Raw genomic sequence first — 20,790 nt, 5'->3', positions numbered from 1 at the left:
GAATAAGTGATTTTTTATAAAAAAAAATGGCAATTCTCATGTTAAAAACACGTTTACTAGATTCTCTGTGAACAGCGACCACTGGAAGAGGGTGTAACTCGCGGGAATTTCAAAATGGGGGCGTGTTTTCCCGGAAAATCTAATAAGAAGGCGTGGCACGTGCTTTAAAGTGCGGGAAACTAGTAAATTTCGACTCTTTTCTCTGGGGATTTCCGCTAAATTCTGATTGCGTTAACAATCTTCTGGTATTCCAGGAAAAAATATTTTCAAAGTGTGGTTATTTGACGGCCTGAGCATCAAAGTGAAATAATCGATAATTTGCACTACTTGGCGATTGACGAAATTAAAATTGGAAATAACTAAACGTGCAGGAGCTTAAATTCAATTTTCGAAGTTTAGATAGGCAAAATCTTGACAGATTTGCTGCGCTTGTTGCCTACCCTCTCCTCTCCTCTACTTTTCTATATAAATCCGGTGTGAGGGACTTCCTTTACCCTTGCATTGTTATAATAGATGTCATTTCGCAGCAAAATAGTTCCATTTTTACAATTTTTCCTTGTGACAGTTTTTAACTCTAATTATAGCAAGAGTGCTGGAAAACCGATTTTGAACATAATGAAAAATGAAATATTGCAAATGGGAAGTGAATGTCACGTTTTGGCTGTCATGTGCTGGTGTCTGACACACAGAGTTTCCGAAGGCCACACACACACACACACACACACACACACACACGCGCGCGCGCGCGCGCGTAGCATTTACGTCCATTAGGGACTCGCTGCATAATTTGCGATGCGCGCATGAAATCACGTTCACAAAAGACAATAGGCCGCGCGGCGTCATCCGTCAGCATTCAAACTGCCACTTTTCGCCCGTGGCGCTGATGAATAATGACAAATTTCATTGCCAACAATGAAATTCGTTATGTACGGGTGACGGCTCAGTTTTATCTGCAAATTCACCGTTTCCGGCTGGCTTAGAGTATAAATATATCTTTACCTAACAATAATCACGTCTGGGTTGAGTGACAGTCAAATTTTCCAAATATCTTGAAAGTTTTTCGCTTGATTTCGATTACTCTCGTCTACCTAACACCCAACGGTGCGCAAATTTGGAAGAAAAAATGCCTACATTGTAATATAAATCTTGATTTTGCAATTAAGTGACAATGCTTGATCAGCAAACTTTTCGGCTAGAAAATTATTAGACCTTAAAGGAATTTTTTATAATTCTTGGGTAGATAGATGCACTTTAAAAGCCATTAGCGAGTGGCATGAGGACGCACACTGCCGGGTAAAATATGCAACTTGTTTGATGGGGCGGCCGAGTGTGTGGCGTGCCGTGTGCGTGCTTAATTGCCGATGATGGAGTGAGTGTTGCAATCGGGCCATTATTATTTAATACAACGCGCCGCCAGGCCGCCGCCAATATTATGATGTTGCCTCCGCCGCTCGACTTTATTTATATATGAATTCGCGTGTGTGTGTATTATTGCTGTTGCTGCGCGCAGGAGGAGTGGCTCTCGCACGTTTTATTGGTAATGATGGCGATATTTCACCGCGAAAGTGAGTGGGCACTCGGCTGCAGAGCTTCATTTTTCGCATATAGCCCGAGCGTGTAGCGTAGATGCGCGCCATTATTCATTTTTCATTTTGCAAAAACACAGCCACGCCGCCGCGGCCGACCAGTCGATTTATCCGTCTGCCGCCGCCAACATTTCACGTGACAACGCGACGTTTGGCTCCGCAATCCATTATTTTGCTCGCGCCGTGCGTGCGAAATTGGCCTTCTTTGCAGTTCGACTGCGCTGTTGCTGCTGATTCAAGTGCAAACTTGTTTGTTTAGGACTAAAAACTATATCGGATGTGAATTTTTTGTGTATTTTGTCGGTATTTAAAATTTGTAAATTAAAATGTTCACAAAAATAATTATTGTTTTATCAATTTATCATTACGAATGAGATATTTTTAGAGACATGTCTACAAAATTTGATTTTAAAAATTGAGACCCTGTTTTTTAACAATAAAAATCACTCGAGCATTAGCAGCTGATTGGAACGAATAGCGGATGTTTGGTGAGAAAACACAAATTTGCCCATTTGGCGCGCGCGGCCAAGAGGCACAGCAAGCGTGTCTAATTCGGGAAAGTTATTTAGGGGTGACTTCCAGCATCGAAACGACCACTCAATTGGCGAGCAAAGGGCTGAAAGAGCTTCCTCGCAGCGCTTTTAAAAGTTGCACTCTGCCAACTTTTCTGCGGGGCATTTAGCAGCTCCTCTAATTTTCTTTTCAAAGTAGGAAATGCTGTCAAAGCTGGCAAAACAAGAGAATTAAACACACGCGGCAGCTGGGGGTGAATTTGGCAGATTTGTCTGATGGTAGCGCCATGCGGAGAATTTGCTCTATGCGCACGCCAGCCAGGCGTAATCTGCTTTTAACCCTGTTCTTTTTCATTCGTGCGCGGCAAAATCTCTGGAGCAAAACGCCGCTACCGAGACCACTTCTTCCACTATCAATTTCATCCCCCGTCCCGACCCAGAGGGGTGCTTTTCGCTCTGCTTTCATCTTTCGGCACCAAAAGGGCACAACTTTTACTCCCGGCCGGCGAGTTCAAGAGAGTTTGCGCCGCCGCCGCCGCTTTTTCTTTCGCCGCGGAAACGAAAGCGAGTGGAAAAGGAAAGCGGCCTTATGAAAATTTAATTCGAATTACAACCGCAGGGAGAAGTTGTTTCGCAGTTGGAAAAAGTCAGTCGCAGTGGCCTCTTCATTTTTTCATGCCCTCGCAAGAAGTGGTTGGGGGAAAAATGCGGTGCTTCCCAGTCGCAAATGAATTTCGAAGAGTAATTGTGCTCAAAACTTTTCATGGAAATAAATCGAGCGTCTTGTTGCATTTCGTTTTCGTTGGGAAATGACATTTTCACACCGAGTAATTCTTCTGTGTGCCATCCGAGCAATTGTATTTCGCAATTTTCCTCTTGAGCACTTCTTTCATTCCTCTCGGGCCGAGCCTTGTCGCCAGGAACAAGCGGCTCATCCGAGCGCGAAGAGCAAATGAAATCTAATAATGCGACCCGCGCTTTACCTTTCACGCAACACCGAAGATTAAGTTAACCCGAACGAGACGAGCCGGCGTGGGCACGCGGTGCGCCGGTTGCGAAAATAATTATTTATTGCGCGCCCACACGGCCTGCTATAAATGTACGTAACGACAAACATTATAAATACGGGAGAAAATTATTTGCGGCGGTTACAACGACGACGACGACGACGACGAGATAAAATTTCACGCGGATTTCCAATACGGGCGTTTCTCAACATACTCAGTCGAAAGGGGTGTGAGAAACGGAGATTCGTTAAATTCATTGGAAAAACAAAAATTTGGATTCTTTTTGAGCTTGTGTTTACAGAGAAAGAAAAAATTATTAGAATTCCAGGATTTACACATTAATTGGAAAATCTCTATTCTGTGATGAGTCAATTATTAGTGTTTTCTTTTTAATAAGTTTATGAAAATTTAAAGAGGAACAGTAACAGTTTTTGCTCCTCATGGTCTCACCAGAAGTTTAAATTAGCACTGGAATTTAACTGTTAACAGTTCCAATCGATTCCTAAGGGACGAATTAGGACTGATGCTCTGACGAAGATTGGACTTGACGTGCTGAAAATCGATGGAAACGTAAAAACCGTTACTTTGGTGGTTTTTTGTTTGAACAAGAACTTATGCGACCAATCAGAAAAGGGAGCGGTTCTCAGATTGGCACTGGCCTATAAGATCGAGACAGCAGCACAACAGCGAGCAATCATCAACAAGGCCTTATAATATAGCTTGCGTTGGCTGTCGTTTTGGCGCTGCTGTCTCGATCCTAGCCCACTGCTGCGTCCATTTTTGTTCGAAAGGAATTATAAAATTTAATCATTTTCATTTCAAATCTGGATTTTTAGTTTGTTTTCGTGTCCTCTTTTAACAACAGCTGTTAACGCTTGCACGGAAATTGCATCATTGTGTGTCCTAATTTCCGCAACTGTTCGTCACGTCCCCGGTGAAATAATAAAAGTTTGTTCTCCGCATGTGATGCTGCTGCTGTTGCTCTGGAGCATGTACGTAAGCAGCTCATTAAAACTTGTTTTACAGCGGACGCGCATGCATGTTTCGTTGCGGCATGCATTATTTCGATTCGCCAAAGTGCGTGCGTGAGTGTGGACAAAAAGCAGACCTAATTCCAATTAGTCGAGCCACTGCCGCGTGTAATAACGTTTCAATCCGAATAGTAACGAGATTAATCAAGGCGTGCAAATTAATTATCGTCCCGCCAGAATTTCGTCTCGCGAGCGTGAGTGAGTTGAGAGAATCGACGCGACGAGTGTTGCTGCAAATTAATTTTCCCCGTTGCGGCGGCGTGGGCGTCGGAAGGGTGGTTTTGCCTCATAGTTAATTGAAAGAGTTTCGATGCAGTTCAGATTTTCGGCGCAGCCTTGTTGACAAGCGCCAAAGGAGTGAAACGGGGTAATGCTGCTCGAGTGCGTAATTTTCTTGTTGCTGCTGCCTCGTGTTCGAATTTGCATGAAGGCAACAGAATAATGCTCTCCTCTCATCGCGACTTACTGAAGGAATTTTGGCAAGGCTGCTCGCCAATGTCTTGGCAGCTGCATCATCATTTAAATTCTGGTTTCACCTAAACATTTTATTTTAAAATGTGCTGCAACATGGAAGTTATCGACAAAATTAAAATTCTCTTACAAGACATGGATATTACTGAATTTTTGGAATCGGCCGCGTTTGACAAATCGAGCGGCCATATTTTGACGTCACCAGTGTCATGGCCGCTGATGTTCAGGACACACCCTGACTGTTTGTTTTAAGTGGCATAGATAGATAAAATTACTTTGAATCTAAAGAAAAGCCAACAATTGCAAAACAAATTTATACCCTTAGCAGTTATGACGTCACAAAATGGCTGCTCTCTTTGTTCTGCGCTTGTTTGCTGACGCGGAGGCAAAAAAATTCTTTGGCACTCTGATTTTCGTATTTTTTGGCTTCACATTAAAATATTATATTTTTTTCGACATATACACACTCTTGATATCCTTCTTGTTTTTAGATGACAATTCTTTTCAATTTTCAACTCGTGTTACCTGGCAATTTATAATTAAACTGAAAACCAGCACGACTGCGGCGCAAAAACTTGACTACATACGTGACAGTTTGCAAGCTGTAAACCGTGCAGACAAGCGGGCAAAATTAAAAACTTATCAGCGTAGGGCATTAAATAAAAGTTTGACGCTGTCCGCCGGCTTCCAACGGTGGAGATTTTTAATTAACGAGCTGTGCGGCTGCATGAAGCAGCGTTTGCTGACTCAGCCAGTCAGTACACGCCCGACTTTGCACAAACCGCCGGCCGGGGGTAGTTTTATACGCCTCCGCTGGATGCACAAGTGCCACCAGGGGCGGCAATTACGTCATAAATTAGCGCCGGTGTCAATGATGAATCTACTGCGCTGCTCTTTCGCCCGCCGCCCGCACGCCCGCCTAGTTTTACAACGTGCGAAAGGGTTGCAAAGCCAGAGACTGCCAGTGAAGCGACCAGAACATTCACCCACCCACCCATCCCTGGCAGCATGCGAGACCGCCTGCCACCCCACGCACGCCGCACCACCACCGCACTTTTGCTGCTCGGTGGCCAGGGTGGTGGAAAACGAGCCATTTAAATTTACCTACATGAGAAGTGTGTTCTGTAAAAATTTGTCAGTCTCAGGTGAGATCCGATTGATCAATTTCGTGGGGAGATTTTTTTAAGTGGCCAAACTTTTATTTGATGCCTGAGAGAACCTGCCTGTTATGATTTGCAGTATTAAAATGTTGAAAAATAAACACTATAGTCAAGAAATAGGTCGATAGAACGACATTGACAGTTACGCAGTGGAGGGTATCATTATTGTCTCTGGAGAATCAACCTTCAATTATGCGAATGCAATTATTTACAGTATTTTGCAACATTGATGTTGGCCAATAAGCAATAAGCGTATATTCCCGGTAGTCTTGAATAAAAAAATAAATAAACATAAAGTTTCACAAAATTAAATTTGTATTTCTATTTGTGATTTTTTTCAACTGTGAAAGAAAACAAATCGCCAAGAGTGAAACACGGAAATTGTTTGCTGGAAAAGTTGAAGAGCAAACTTTAAAATTGGCTCAGTGGCTTCATCGAAATCCCCTTTGGCCAAACGAAAGTGTGTTTATTCGCCCGCCCGCCTCACGCGCATCTTGTTGCCACAGCACGCGCAAAGTTTGGTCGCCTGCTTTGCTCTGCTCTGCTCGTTCCTTTTCGCAATTTATTTTTGCTTTGACAGGCGTCTCGATTATTGCGAAAGTTTCGGGCCTCTCGATTAAATTTCAAGCCCACTCTGGCAGACAGACGGTAAACGCGGTGGTGGCGGCGGCTCCGATTCCCCGACCCGTGTCACGTAAATTGCACATACACACACACTCTAGCACATTGAGCGATAGAGACGGAGAGAGAGAGAGAGAGAGAGAGAGAGAGCCCGGCGGGGTGAGCGAAAGAGAGGGTTGGTTCGTTGGTCGGTCGGTCGGCGGTGGCGAAGCTGGAGCTGACTAAAGTATCGATTTAGCTGGAGAGAGAGCGAGAGAGAGAGAGAGAGAGAGCAGAGCTCTTTTCCGAGAGCGGTCGAAAGAGGGAAGGAATCAAGTTTTGGGCGCAAACATTACCTACACCTCGCGGCCGTGAAGGCGAATTAGCCGCAATCAATTTTCGCTGCCTGCTTTTCTCACCCTCTCGGCAGCGCGTCGTCTTCGCCCGCCGGCGGCAGCACCGGCCAAGTGTGCTTGGCTTTTCGCGCCCCATTGAGATTGAAAAGGGTCGATAAATTAGCGAGTGCATAAATCGAGTCGTCGCTTCGCTTCGCTCTTGCGGCCACTTGACTCAATTAATCGGCCCGGCAGCCTAAACGGCCGCTAAATTATTACGCACGCCCGGCGTCCATCTAATTTCGTTGCTCAACGGCCCATTGTAGAAAATTGCTTGCCGCGTCCGAGCAAATTGGCTTCAAATAATACAAATGGAAATAATTTAATCTTTCTTGAAAGACACTATCATTGTCAGTTAAGCAGACTGTTTTGCGGACGATAAAACTGGACTTGAGAATAATTCTTTGGCACTGATTCCTTTGTTCCTCGGATCATCATGCCAAATCGCATTTGCATCTCAAAACGCTACAAAAAGCTCAGCTGAGACATTTTAAATCCTAACGTTATTCTTGAAAATTGTATTTTATTTGTGCCAACGCCTCAATTTTCACCTCTCCGTCCTTTGTCACGTGGAGGATCATGATTGAAGAGGATATAAGCACCAAGTGGAAATCCCAACCCTCTAAACAGTCGTTTTAAATAAAATCAAGTCGAAAATTCAAAAATCGTAAATTCGGTGCCCGAAAATCATGTTTGTAAAGCTTAATTCGCTTTGAATATCTCAAAAACGAAAAATTGCTCTCCAACTTAATTTTCCTATCGACGTAGTTTTTAATTTGGAACATTCATGTGCACTGGGGGTCGAAAAAGTTTGGGCCTTCGATATCTGGCAGCGATTTTATGAAATTGGCCAAATTTTAGTGCCCTATGACCATGGCTCTAATTGCCGATTTGCTTTCCTCTTAATTTGCTTTCAAATAGCGTTGAGTTTGTCTCCTTTGCACTTTTTGAAGCCGAGAATGGTGTTTTTCAAAACCCGCAAACTTGTGTCCCTAAGGATGCTAAAAGCATTTTATTGAATTACGGAAAAATGAAATACGTTTGGTTGATCACCTCCTAGAGGCAACATTCCAACTTATTTTCACCTAGTAGAAAAGTAAAAAGAGCCATTTTATTTTATTTTTATATTTTAGAGTTCATTTTCATGTACAGTCCAGAATTGAAATTGACCTCTTTGCACAGTTTACAAAATTTCCCTTTATTGAATCGACCGCTATAAAAAATGGAGATGAGAAAAATTTATTTTATTTTGCGCCAAAAGTAAAACCCCAGTTAGTTGGAAACGACTTTCGTGTCAAATTGGTTTCCTGCGGGCGCCAGTTCCACGAGAGCAAAAAAGCTAACTGCTCTTGTCGGCGAAAGGGTTGACTTCTCTTCTCTCTCGCAGGCTAAAAAGCAAAAGACACAACTTGTCATCTGCTGGGAGGCGGATCTTTTTACAGCTGTCACCAGACTGCTCTCGAACACACACACACTCACGCATCACACCCGCGGCACGATCAGTCTAACCGACGAAAGAAAAGCAAGCCGCCTCGCTCGCTGGTGAATAAAATTCTGTTTCCAGATCGAGTTTCACAGCGTTAAATTACGAAAACCGCTGTCTCGGAAGGAAAACAAATGTCACTCGACGCACACACAAAAACGGCGGGGTCGAAAGCCATTTGTTGGTGATTTAATTAGACCTGTCATTATTCTTGATAAATTAGAAACAAAGAGCGAGGAATGCACACTCGAAACAGAAAGGGAGGAAAAGAAAAGCGGCGTTATCGGGCGAAACATCTTTTTTCCTAGCCGAAAAGCTCGAGTTAGAAGACAATAAAACAATGGCCTGGTGTGTGATTACATCTAATTAACAAATTAAAAAGGCCGAAACCCGCGAGTGTAATTATTATTATCCTGCTAGCGTCTCTCTCTCTCTCTCTCTCTCTCTCTCTCTCTCCTTCTCTCTCTCTTTCGGATGTTACACTTCTTAGCGCATTCATTATATCCGAGGGAGAAATTGAATTAGGAAGTGGAATTAGTAAGAAAGCAGGCGGCGCGCGCGGGGAGTGGGACTGATTATGTACAAAGCACAACTACGAGGGGACCCAAGCAAGAATTTCGTGCTTCTTGACTCGCCCGCGCGCGGCCGGAGAATAACTTTTACGCCCTTTTGTTCCCACGGGACTCGGACGAGTAATGAAATTTTAAATTAAACGCGCGACGCCGAGGGTTGTCGGCGTAATTATTACCATGGAAATTAGTTTTTCGGTTTTGCGCGTGTATTTATTTTTCCGTATTATTCATGAAAACTCATGAATATTTTGCCTAATGCAATATTCATCGCGCGCCAAAAAGGAAACAGTTATATTTTTAGTAAGGAGCAGAGTCTCGTTACCCGGTATGTGCTTAAATTTATATTTATTTCTTGGAATTGCTTCGGTGTGTGTACACGCAAATTTATGTGCATTTGATAAAGCTGCATGTGAAAATTACCGAGCAGAAATTTGAAATTTAAGCGGAGAAGAAATCCGGTCGTGGCATTGCAAATTACAATTTATTCCTTTTCGGAATTTAATCTGACAATTATTCAATTGCTACCACAAAATTTTGAAAATGAAAATGTTTTGGTAAGAATTTACATTGAAACAAAAAATGATTTAATTTTCAGATGGGCAGCAGTGTCAGCAACTGGTCAACGTCGGCGGCGGCAGGAAAAAGAGGCGGAAGGTGGAGGCGGCGGTGGCGTCGGCCGCGCCCTACGACCGCAATTTGGTGTCGCAACTTTTGGCCCAGAGAGCAGAAAGACTTGAAAATCAGCAGCCACTAACTGCAGCGGCGCCGACCGCACCAACACCAAACCCGCTCGAGCTGCCACAAGCCAACAACAAGCCCGAGCAAGTGCCAAGGGTGAGCAATTGAGCAATTCCTGCGGTTTGGCCCCCAATTTGCGGCACCCCCATGCCAAAGCCGCTTTTCTAAGGCTTCGCCGAAATCGCTTCAATTTTTTTACTCTTTTCCTTTCAACTGGGCAGGAAATTTAATATGGGTGTTAAAATTCTCCTTGGCCAAAGGGCGGATAATTGACTAAAAAAGAGTTGAATATATAAATTGAATTTTTCTTTTTCTTCAACCGCAATGTCCCGGTAAAGCCGTTTTTAAAATTGCCGGCCAATGCAAATTTTGAATTTATAAAAAAAATACTTGGACAAAAATTAAAACTCCCCACTACATGCAGTTCATTTGTGCACTCGATTTTCCCAGAGCAAAAATCCTGAACTTTTCCAAATGTACGAAAATTGCATTCCGTTCTATTCAACCCCTTTTTTACAAACGCCTAAATAGAAAATAACATTTTGCCAAAATTGCAGACGTGGGACGGAGCACCGATGGTCGCCCAGCAGGCGCCACCGCCCCACTCGCACCCTGCAGGCCTGCCCCAGCAGATGCCGCCCCCGCATTACGCCCACCACGCTCACCACCAGATGCCCCACCTGCCGCCCCAGGGTCCGCCCAGGGTGCCGTGCCATCCTCCCACCCTGATGACCCCGCAGCAGCAGCAGCAGCAACCCCAAACGCAGCAAGCACCCCAACAACCCGCTCAGTATCGCGGCTTTCCACCGCCGCCGCCACCCCCGCGGGCCAGCTTCCCACCGTTCCCCCCGCCGGACGTGTCAAAGCAGTTCCAGGAGCACCACCTTTCCGGGAGGATGCCGGTGCAGAGGCTGCCGCCACCGCCGTACATCTATCCCCCGACGTCCGGGGGCGGCTTCTACCCCCAGCAGCCGCAGTCACAGCCGCCGCAGCCGCAACAGCCGGACAAGCAGTGGCAGTACGACAAGGAGGCGCACCAGATGGCCTGGGATGACCTGGCCAAGCGGAAAAAGCTCAAGGTGAAGAAGACAAAGCGGGAGAGCGTCCCCCAGGTGGTGCCGGAGGCTTCGGGGGCGGCACCCTCCTTCATGGAGGACCCGAACGGTTACCTGGCGCAGCAGACGGCCCTCCTCAACTCGACCATCCTGCGGCCGCAGAGCTTCCCACCGCCTCCGCCACCGCAGCAGAGCGTCGTGTCGAGCGCGAGCGCGTCGCCCACCACGACCACGAGCACCTCAAGTACGACCCCCATCGCGCCGGCCCCTCCCCCTCAGCAGGTGAAGCCGGTGCCGCTGCCCAGCAACGTCGCCCTGCCCAAGGGCCTCGGCAGGGCGCCCCCGACAATCTCGAGCAGCCCTGCGGCCGCCCCTCCGCCCCCTGAGAGCACCCCTGTCGTGCCGGACAGCGCCTCCGAGTGCCAGGCGTGCACGCTTATCAAAGAGGAGGCGCACCCGGCAGTCACTTCCACCGCTAGCCCAGACCCCAAGGGACCTATCCAGGGCGGCACCGTCAGCACAAGTCAGGTAATTACACTTTATTATCGCCAAAATCCACTTGTTTCGTACTCCCCCCCCCCCCCGCCCACGCAATTCACTAACTCAAAGCATTACCTCAGAATTTTGGATCTCCGATGATATGAGTAGTCCTTCCAAATTGTAAGTAAGAGGCAATTAATAAAAATGTAGGAGCCCTTGACAGTATATATAAGATGAGTAGAAAGAAATAAAACCAAGGACTGTGAGTGTCAGAGAAGGGCAATTAATTTAATTATCAAATATCTAGTGCAGTTCGAGACGTAATTGAATGCAAATGTTTTTAGACACATTGTTTTATGGGAAATTCCGAGCTAGAAGCCCGGGAAATGGGGCGTTCCCAATTTTATGGCTGTCTTGGAATCCCCCAAAAATGAATTGTATAATATTAAAGTAAGTACATAAAATAAAATCACGTTTCTCTCAAAATTTGCGTCCAATTGTTGTCCAAATTCTCTTGGAACTGCTCACAATGATCTTAAAAAACCGGGGTTTGTAATTTTTCACAATCAATTTTTTTATTCAGAAAAAATAGTTTGAATTGCTGTTTGAGCCCTGCGTAATAAAACCGTTTAGACCAGTTTAAAGAAAAAGCATTTCAATTGTCAAGTCCCTTATTTAAAAGCGCACTCCCATTTGTAATTTCAGGAGCAGCAGGAGAGTAAGACAGAGACAGCGGCCGTGACCGTGGCGACCAGCACCCCAACCAAATCCCCCCTGGAAATGGTACAGAGCGTAGTGAGCAGCATTCAGGTTCCTCAGAAGCTGGCGACGGCGACGCCTTTGACCCTGAGCGCGTCTCCGGCCAGCGGCACGGACCTGAAACTTCCACCAGGCCACATTTTCGTCTCATCCAACGGGCAGCAGCTGATCATCCAGGGCGCGACGCAGAAACTGACGCCGCCTCCACCTCAGCAGCAGCAGCAGCAGCAGGCCCAGGCGAACATGCTCTCGGCGCTGCAGCAGCCGATGGTGCAGCTGGTGAACACGCTGCCGTGCACCACACCGCTGCTGCTGCACCAGCCCCTGCAGCAGACGGTTACCATGGAGGGCCAGCTGCTGGCCGCACTCCCGACGGACGAGCTGAAGAAGAAGGCCAAGAAGCGCCGGCCCATCCAACAGGCGCCGCCGCCCCAGCAGCCCCCGCAACAGCTGCCCCCACCGCCACCCCAGCAGCAACAGCAGATCCTCCAGAGCCCGCTCTTCATGCAGAACTTCCAGCAGCCGCTGCTGCAGACGCTCACCATCCTGCCAAACAAGCAACCCCAGTTCCTGCTCCCCCAGCAGACGGCCAGTCCGCAGCAGTCGCCGCTTGGCGCCAACCCTATCAACCTCATCCAGGTGAAGCTTCAAAATTATTAATTTAAAAAATCAATTTTAGTGACACTGATTTTTAAAAAAAATATATGTATACATAGGATTTTCATACTCTTTGTTGCTTGATGCAACAAAATATGTTCAATTCAGGGGTTAAATTACTAAAACTCGGAAAATTTGGGTAAAACCACCGAATTTCGAGCTAAAAATTCCAAAGTGCATTTTTGCGCATTGCTTAAATTGATTAATTGATTTACCAAATTTTATTTTCTTGATTTTTCGACCAACTTTTCAAAGCAGGAAATACCCAGTTTTACCAGTTGATTTAAAAAATATTTAACGCCAAACGAACTTGAAAATATTAAACTAATTATTTATTTGTTAATCCAGCCGCTGAATTTGCTGAACGGCGCCAACTTCATGTCGACGAACCTGCCAGCCATTCAGACGCTGGTGGTGCCCGGCCTGCAGGGGATGGTGATGAGCGCCCTTCCGGAGGGCACGCTGATCCCGACGGACGGCAGCGGCGGCACGGTGCAACTGCAGCTTCCCAACCAGATCCTGATGCAGCCGCAATTCGGGCAGCAGAACCTGCTGTCGACGCCACAGATGTTGATCCGAGCGCCAGCGCCGCAGATCATTAACAAGGTGACCGCCACCGGGCAGGTAGCTGTTTGCGTCTCTAACAGCAACTCGAAAACGGTCAATCAGCATTTCCAGGTGGGCCAGCTGATCTCGCCGCAGTCGCAGTTCCTTGGCTTCCAGCAGACCCTGAACGGCCTGACGATGATGAGCCCGCCCAAGCCGCCCGAGCAGCAGCAGCTCATCATGAACGTCAACGGCCAGCCCATGATCATTCCATGCTCGGCAGCCAACGTCACCCCCACCAGCCAGAGCACCACCCTGCTGCACCAGAACACCACCATCGTTCAGCAGCAGACCACCACCGCGCTCGTCGCTGCGGCCAACAACGCTGCACAACAGCAACACATGCAGGTTCATATCACAACAAAGTGAACACTCACGCTATTTCTCACTTTTTCTTCGTAAAAGCACTTACCATAGGATTTTCATAAAATTTAAATTGATATTTTTTAACAAAAAAAAACTACTTTGAAGATTCCTTTAAAAATGGTCCAATAATAGATGATTTGAGCAGCTTCCAGAATAAATTTAGTTTTTTGCTCTACAACAACTAACCATTAAAATATTAAAACTAAGTGAGCACAAAAATCATTGAATTTCTTGCATGTTAATTATACCATAAATCAATTTTTCGTAGTTAAATTCTCCAAATATTATCAATTTTCGTCAGATATCCTGCCATTCTTTTCAGGCGGGATTTAAAAATTGGGACACGACACGGCTGATTTTTCTGCCATCACATGCTCAAAATTAACGCGTCTTTCTTTTTTTCTCTTTGGTAAGCCTATTTTGAGCAAATTAAAATAATTAATATTTTTTATCGTTTTTACTTATTATGGTTTCTGTTTAAATTCCTGTTTTTGAGAAAATCGGCTTCAAAATTAGCATACTTAAATCAAGCGGCGAGCATCAATAATTCTCCTCTTTGTAAATTAAGATGCACATCATCAGTAGGGAAATTAAGCTCATAATTTGCAACCTTGTTTGATATATCGCGGCGAGAGGAATCATAATCAAGCCAAAAATCATTGACAAACCGTTTAATTTTTCAAGTAACTTGGAAAACGCTAAAATGTAGCTGTTTCTCTGTCCTAATATGATTACTGCAAATTGTTCAATTTGAAAATTTGACCAACTCAAATTGTATGCAATTTTTGTCCTGTTTTTTAATGTTATTAAAAAAGCAAAAAATCTCACAATCAGATGAAAAAGCCAGGAAGTGTCTTGTGTCGTTCTGTAATAAAATGTAAGAATTGCATCCTTGTGCTCTGAAACTATAACCTTTTTCTCGTGTTCCCTTTCTATTAGATGACTCACTACCATCATTTGCCTCCCTATCAGGTTAATCCGCTGATTCTGAAGCAATTCCAAGACCTGCCGCTGCTGCTGCAACAGAAGCACTCGGTGTCGACGCAGACGGCGCAGGCCGCGCAGGCGGCCGCCGCCCTGCTGCCGGCCATGGTGCAGATTCCGACCAGCTTGTACAACAGCCCCCCGCTGGAGCAGATGCCCCCGGACACGACCACCTCGTCGCCCATCTCGGAGCCGCTCAAGTCGCTGACGCCGCTCAACACCGAGTGCGGCGTCACCAGCTCGGAAGCCGATCCGGTCGACGCCACCACCACCTTCAGCTGGGTCACAAAGGTCGACGAGGTCATGGTGGAGAGCTCCACCATCCTCGACAAGAGCAGACCCCTCAAACGCAAGTTGGATGACGCCTCTGCTACCCCTGTTGTGCAAGGTAAATCTCGCATGCTTTTCAACCTTTGCTAAAACCCGCATTTGTTCCGGACAAAAATAAATATGCATTTTTGTTTGTGCGGAGGTTGTAACAATCATGCACTTTTTTTTCTGAAAACGCAATTTTATGGGACTGCGCGTTTTTAATTTTTTCTTCAAGACCCTTGAGAGTGAGTGCTATCCAAATTGCAGCGGAAAACGGGAGTTAGTTGCTTTATGACTACGCAGCTATGATTTTTTGGCTGCTTTCTCACTGTCACTGCAGCCTTAATAGTTGTTACGTGTGGTCATGAAATTTTCAGGAGAGGTGCATGAGGGTAACTTAATAGAAAATCAATACTAAGCCAATCCCTAACTCGCCCCCTGAGATTTTTCCACCCTCTAAAAAGCGTATTTTCGATGTTTCGCCTACAATGGGAAACATGAAATTAGTTAATTAATAAGATTTGAAGGGGGTGAACGAGGTTGATAACCGTGACAGTACACAGGTATCATAAATAACTTCTGAAAAAGTTTTTCTTTAAGAAAACACTGTTGTGTTGAAAGCTGTGCGAGAAATGATTTCAAGTATATGAAGGTGAGCAGGGGGTTGTTTTTCGGGCCGTTCATTTTATGTTGATGCCGTAAAAGATGGTCGGCACTCCTTCAAAGCTAAGAATAGCCAAAGTAATGCAATTTTGTTCTAAATTAGATTTCATGTGATAAGAGGGAGAAAACAGGATTTCAAGGGGTTGAGGGGGGTTTCTGCAGTTTGGAATGAAATGAATTGTACAAACCAAACGCAAAAATCGACGTGAGCAAATTTAATTTAACCTTGGTGGGGTATTTGATTGTTTTTGGGGGGTTATTTGGAGGTGGTATGGCCTAAATAAGAACAACCCCTGAAATGAACTAATATCATGTGTCCCAAGCTGGCAAAACATCGAAAATTCGCATTTTAGGGTTGGCAAAATCTTAGGGGTGGGTTTAGGGTTGGGTTAGAATTGCGATTTAATTAAGATACACATTCCCCGAAAATTTCACAGTGAACTGACAACTATTACGGTTGCAATGAGTATAATATTATGCCCTCGAAAAAATTTCTGGTCAAATTCGGGATATTTTGAAAATGAACAATGCCAGAAATTTCAAATTTGGAATATCTCTAGACGACAGGAACTAGACGGTCAACTACTATTGTTTTCAAATATTTCCTGTCAATTTTTAGTTCTTAAAATTTAAATTTACCTGTTTGGGGTTGCCAACCAACCACCCCTCACTCACTCTCATCCCCCCCTAAAAATTGTTTTATTTCGTTTTAATATTAAGAAGGTTAAAATTTTAGTTGTCTTAGCAGCAATTTCGGAAGTGAAAAATACGAAATTTGTTTTTTTTTTCGTCTGTTTTCAATTGCTAAATTGGCAAATCCCGCTTTCTCCCGTCCCGCCTTTTTAATTTTTCTCGTGGTGGCTCAGGCGTTTTGTTATTTTCTGTTTCATTTTCGCTTTCGTAGACTGCAAGTGTGTTGTGAGGGAAGGAGAGCTGGTGTGGGGCCCCTTCAACGGGTCGCCCTCCTGGCCCGGGAAATTGGTGTCCCTGAACGAGAGCCTCGAGGGCGGCGGCGCCCCCTCCGACTCCAGGGGGTGGGTGCGCTGGTTCGGGTCCACTTTGCACTCTCAAGTCGAGCTAAATTCCCTGAAAAGTTTGTCCGAAGGACTCGAGGCTCACCACTCGGCCACTAAGAAGTTCCGCAAGTGAGTCTCATAGGTTTTTTTCGAGTTGCATTTTAAAGACTCGAAATTTGCCTCGCCCTCCCAAGAATAACGTCTCTTCAATTGCGCCAAATTCGTCAGCAAAGAATTTTGGAATTTTTTTTATTTTTAAGGCGAGAGCCAAAATATCCGAAGCAAAAAATATTTATTTTGCTATCATTCGACTGAGTTTGAAATTTGCCAATGGAAAATTCGCAGTTTTCGAGTTATGCGGTCGGACACATCTCGAATTTTATAGTTTCTAAGGCTGTAAAAAAATCGAATTATGCCAGAGGTACGATTTTGACTTTATCATTCTGCTGCTGTGAGCCCTAGATTGTTGGAAATTTGTGGTTAGATCACTTACTTTTTCAAGCGTAAGAAAATTACACATAATTTGATTCGCCTCGCAGAGCGAATAGAAAAAATTTAAAGTTTATTGAAGTCTGACCACCTAAAATACTACCGCTCACGCCGCTCACATAGTTTCCATTAATCCTGCAAACAATGAATGAGTCTAAAATTTATAAATGACACGCCATTCGATACGTCTCTGGGAGCACATTCCAAAAAAATCTAGTTTATCAAGATCTTACCAATTTTCAAGAAATTACGACAAGTTTGAAATTTTGTATAATGTTGCCTTTTATTAATTCGGAGGCGCGAATCTAGCAAAAAATTGCCATATTTTATCAAACTCTTTATTGAATGGTAGTAAAAAAACCTTAGTTTTCGGATTAAAATGTGTACTCTTCCCTTGGTAAAAATTTTAAAATTATATAGAGCTGTAAATTGTTGTTTAATTCTTTCCTCCTCCTAATTTACTAACTGTTGACGCTTTTGGTGACATTATACTTATTCCTAGCCGATTAGGAAAAGTTCAGTCAGCAAAATATTTTGGTCTGTCCCGTTGTCTTTATGAAGGTTGGGTTAAAAATATTATAATAATGATATGTTTTTGCATTTTCTCATTTTTCAAATTTTAATTTCAGGGGCAGGAAAATGAATCAGTTGCTGGAGAATGCAATTCAAGAGGCCATGAGTGAGTTAGATAAGATGACGGCTACCGGCATGCAGCAGTCTTCGAGATAACCGAATCTCTCTCAAGTCTTACTTTCCTTGCTTTTTTAGTAATTTTTAATAATTGTTGATTAACACCCAGTAATAACGTCAGGTGATGGTACCAAAAGTAATTTTTACTATCTATTTAGTTAATTCTTTTCTCCCAAGAAAGAATGACAAACAAAACCAGATATTGAGCGTTGCTAACTTCAAGTTGCTTTTATTTAAGTACTTTTTACACACAAAACCGTTGATTTGTGTCTCTAGTCAGATAAATATATTCTTGCTTTTTTTAATCTACGATTAAGAACCACAAAACTTGTATAAAATTGGAGCGATCAGAGCGTTTAATAGATCTGATTGAGCATTGCTGTAAATGTATAAATATGAAAATATGTTATGATTTACGACAATAAATGGCTAAACTACTAATACACGTACACGCATACAAAAATGGGTGGATGGCAAATAGACATTTATTGTGTGCTGTAAATATAATATAATTATACATGCATATACATACATATTATCGGTTGACGATTCGTGAGAAGAGTATGTACATTTGTGTAAAGTATCCCCGGTTTTTACTTGTTTAACGTTACGTATTGTCGGGTGCATAATATTTATGCACATGTCTGTGTTTGACAAAAACAAAATCACTATGGATGCTGTGAGTGTTCTTTTGTTGCAAATTGATTGGTTGTAAACGCAGTAAACAGTAGCTTGAAGCTACAAAACAGTCCAACAAAGTCAGTTGGTTGATTTTTACTTATTATGATTACTACGCTGCTTTTGTTTTTTTTTTTTTTTGTTCTCTGAATCGCAGTGTGAGAATAAAGAGGGAGGGAGGAAGGAGTAAAATTTGAATTGTATTAGCCGTCCAATGTGCATAAAATACTTGTAAGAAGTGTGATTTGCGGGTATATACAGGAGAAACTACATCACAGCTCTTGTATTTCAGTTTTCGCGCCAACTCGGGAAACAGTGGGCATCAGGTACGTTTTAAATTGGCACGTACCATTTTGAATTTTGCATATATATGAGAGGTTTTGTCGCCAAAATTTCAAGTACTGCTGGTGATCTTCACTTTTTGAGTGATTTGATTTTGTAAAAATGGTCGCTTTAAATATGAGCAATGCGGTTTGAGCAAAAAAAAAAACGAAAAATTTCCTTTACAACTTGAATTTAAATATTTGAAAAAAAAAATAAATCAGGCCTTGGTTCATGCTTCATCTCTGTAGCTTCATGTTAGAGCAGATTTTCTAAAGTAAAATAGTTTGAAAAGTGCCAAAAAGTGAATTTATTCGGAAGTAAAACATACTTTGGTCTGAAATTTTCATCTAACCATACAACATGTGTGAAATTCAAAATGTTTTTTTTATGACGTGCCAATTTAGCTCGCCTAGGTGCAAATCGACATCGCTCGCGAGTGTATGAATATATTGTTCCTAACAAAAAGATGGGGATTTTGAGATGAAAAAGAAATAATAATAATAATACTAGAGATCGAGACCCACCTCTGCTTTAATATTTGGAATCCTAAAGAAATTGTTGTTGGATAATTGAGATAAATTATATGGGCGCAAGTATAGAGAGAAATAATACTAAATGAGATTAAAATCAACGCGATTTGAACTTAAATACAAATTGATAGGAGATTTTTAGCAGACAAACAAAAAAAATGAGTAAAAACTTTGCGAGAAAGGTCTGAAACAAAAACTACGAAGAAAAGTATTTTTTATATCCTGAGATGAAAAAAGTAATGAATTAATCATACTCCTGGAAGCACTTTAGAGCAAGCGTAGATAAATAAATGTAATTGTTAGTTGTCTCTCGTTTGTTCACGTATATTCGGGTGGAAGAAGCAGAAGCAGAAAATCACGCGCAAAAAGATGTTAAGTGTGTTATACTTGATTAATCACACGCCTAAAATGAGTAATAAGTGGTCGAGTAATAACAATCCCTGCTGGATATTTGGGGCTGCAAATTTGTTATTGAGAAAGAAAAAATAATATCTCTGTCTCCGACGTCATTTAAGCTGTACCGTAATAGGAAGAAACTATATATCAATGTTGTTATCTGATACGATATGGCCCATCGATTAAAACTAAACACACACACAATTGTGCACGCGGCTGGCTATTAACTGAGAATCTACCTTTTTACCTCGAAACGATGTGCTTATTTTGTTCAGTTCGTTTTACAAATCCAAGTTTGCCATACTTAAATGCATTTCTTTTATTGTCTTTTTTATATTTTAAACTAAATTTTTTTCGCCACAAACACCACATTTTTATGTTTTAGCTTTTTGGTTGCGCCTTCTTGAGTTTTTCGTTGTAAACACACACCCACACCTACACACACACACACATTCACTGGCATACTTAATACATATTATGTGTATTTATAGGTAGGCGACAAAAATTGAATGATGTTATTTGCCAGAGTTTATTGTAATATATCCTCGATATTACCTATTAATGATTAAATATACTTTAACCATTGCTGTATATTTATGGAAAAGCTTATTATATTCTCACATGATGAAACAAAGTATCCACGAATTGTTTTATTTTAACTCCCCACTTATTTAAAGCAGGACGATGCCTGACGAAATAAATAGCAAAAATACAATACAATACTGTATATTTTTTAAATATACAGTCCTAAATGAGATTGACCACCTCCGATGAAATTTGGAGGTGCTGTTGCCTTAGTGGATTCATGTAAGACCCTTCAATATTAAAGTAAAATCCCTTAAATAATTGCCTATTTTACGGGGGTTCAATTTGTTTTTTACCACTGGAATTTATATTTATAGTGATAAAAATTGAAACAATGTTCCAAATTAAACGCCCAACGACGTTTTAAGTGTTTTTTTATCATAATTAAAAATCGAATCTGGACTTATTTTCGACAAGACTCGCACCATTTGTTCATTTTTCAAAAACCATACAGAGTTAACTAGGACAGCCCTTTGAGCAAGTTTCGTCCAAGCCCGAGGATCCATATATCAAAAGGGTATGGACAGTCTTAATATCAATCCAAAAATTTAACTATCACACAATTTTTAATGATTCGTTTTCGTGGGAATGAAAAAATTAATATATTTGTGGTGGTCACTTTGAAAAGATTTGTTCCCTGTAGAG

At 42.9% G+C, this 20,790-nt stretch overlaps 1 protein-coding gene across 7 annotated transcripts in view; it reads left to right on the top strand.

Annotated features, from left to right (window-relative positions):
- Positions 1-20,197, top strand: part of LOC135936132 (methyl-CpG-binding domain protein 5-like) — a 76,012-nt gene extending 55,815 nt beyond the window's left edge. For 2 of the 7 annotated variants that reach the window (XM_065478833.1, XM_065478832.1), the window contains exons 6-13: positions 9,413-9,651; positions 10,113-11,138; positions 11,796-12,488; positions 12,855-13,130; positions 13,176-13,460; positions 14,418-14,850; positions 16,342-16,582; positions 17,572-20,197. In XM_065478833.1, the coding sequence (XP_065334905.1) occupies positions 9,413-9,651; positions 10,113-11,138; positions 11,796-12,488; positions 12,855-13,130; positions 13,176-13,460; positions 14,418-14,850; positions 16,342-16,582; positions 17,572-17,671 (3,293 nt within the window). In that variant the 3' untranslated portion in view covers positions 17,672-20,197. The remainder of the gene's footprint in view (positions 1-9,412; positions 9,652-10,112; positions 11,139-11,795; positions 12,489-12,854; positions 13,131-13,175; positions 13,461-14,417; positions 14,851-16,341; positions 16,583-17,571) is intronic. The other 5 variants (XM_065478835.1, XM_065478834.1, XM_065478837.1 and 2 more) reach the window with 5 other exon arrangements.
- The last annotated feature ends 593 nt before the right edge of the window (positions 20,198-20,790 follow it).

Source organism: Cloeon dipterum, chromosome 2 (assembly GCF_949628265.1).
Source record: "Cloeon dipterum chromosome 2, ieCloDipt1.1, whole genome shotgun sequence".
NCBI classification, from domain to species: domain Eukaryota; kingdom Metazoa; phylum Arthropoda; class Insecta; order Ephemeroptera; family Baetidae; genus Cloeon; species Cloeon dipterum.
This window is presented reverse-complemented; position numbering and strand designations above follow the sequence as displayed.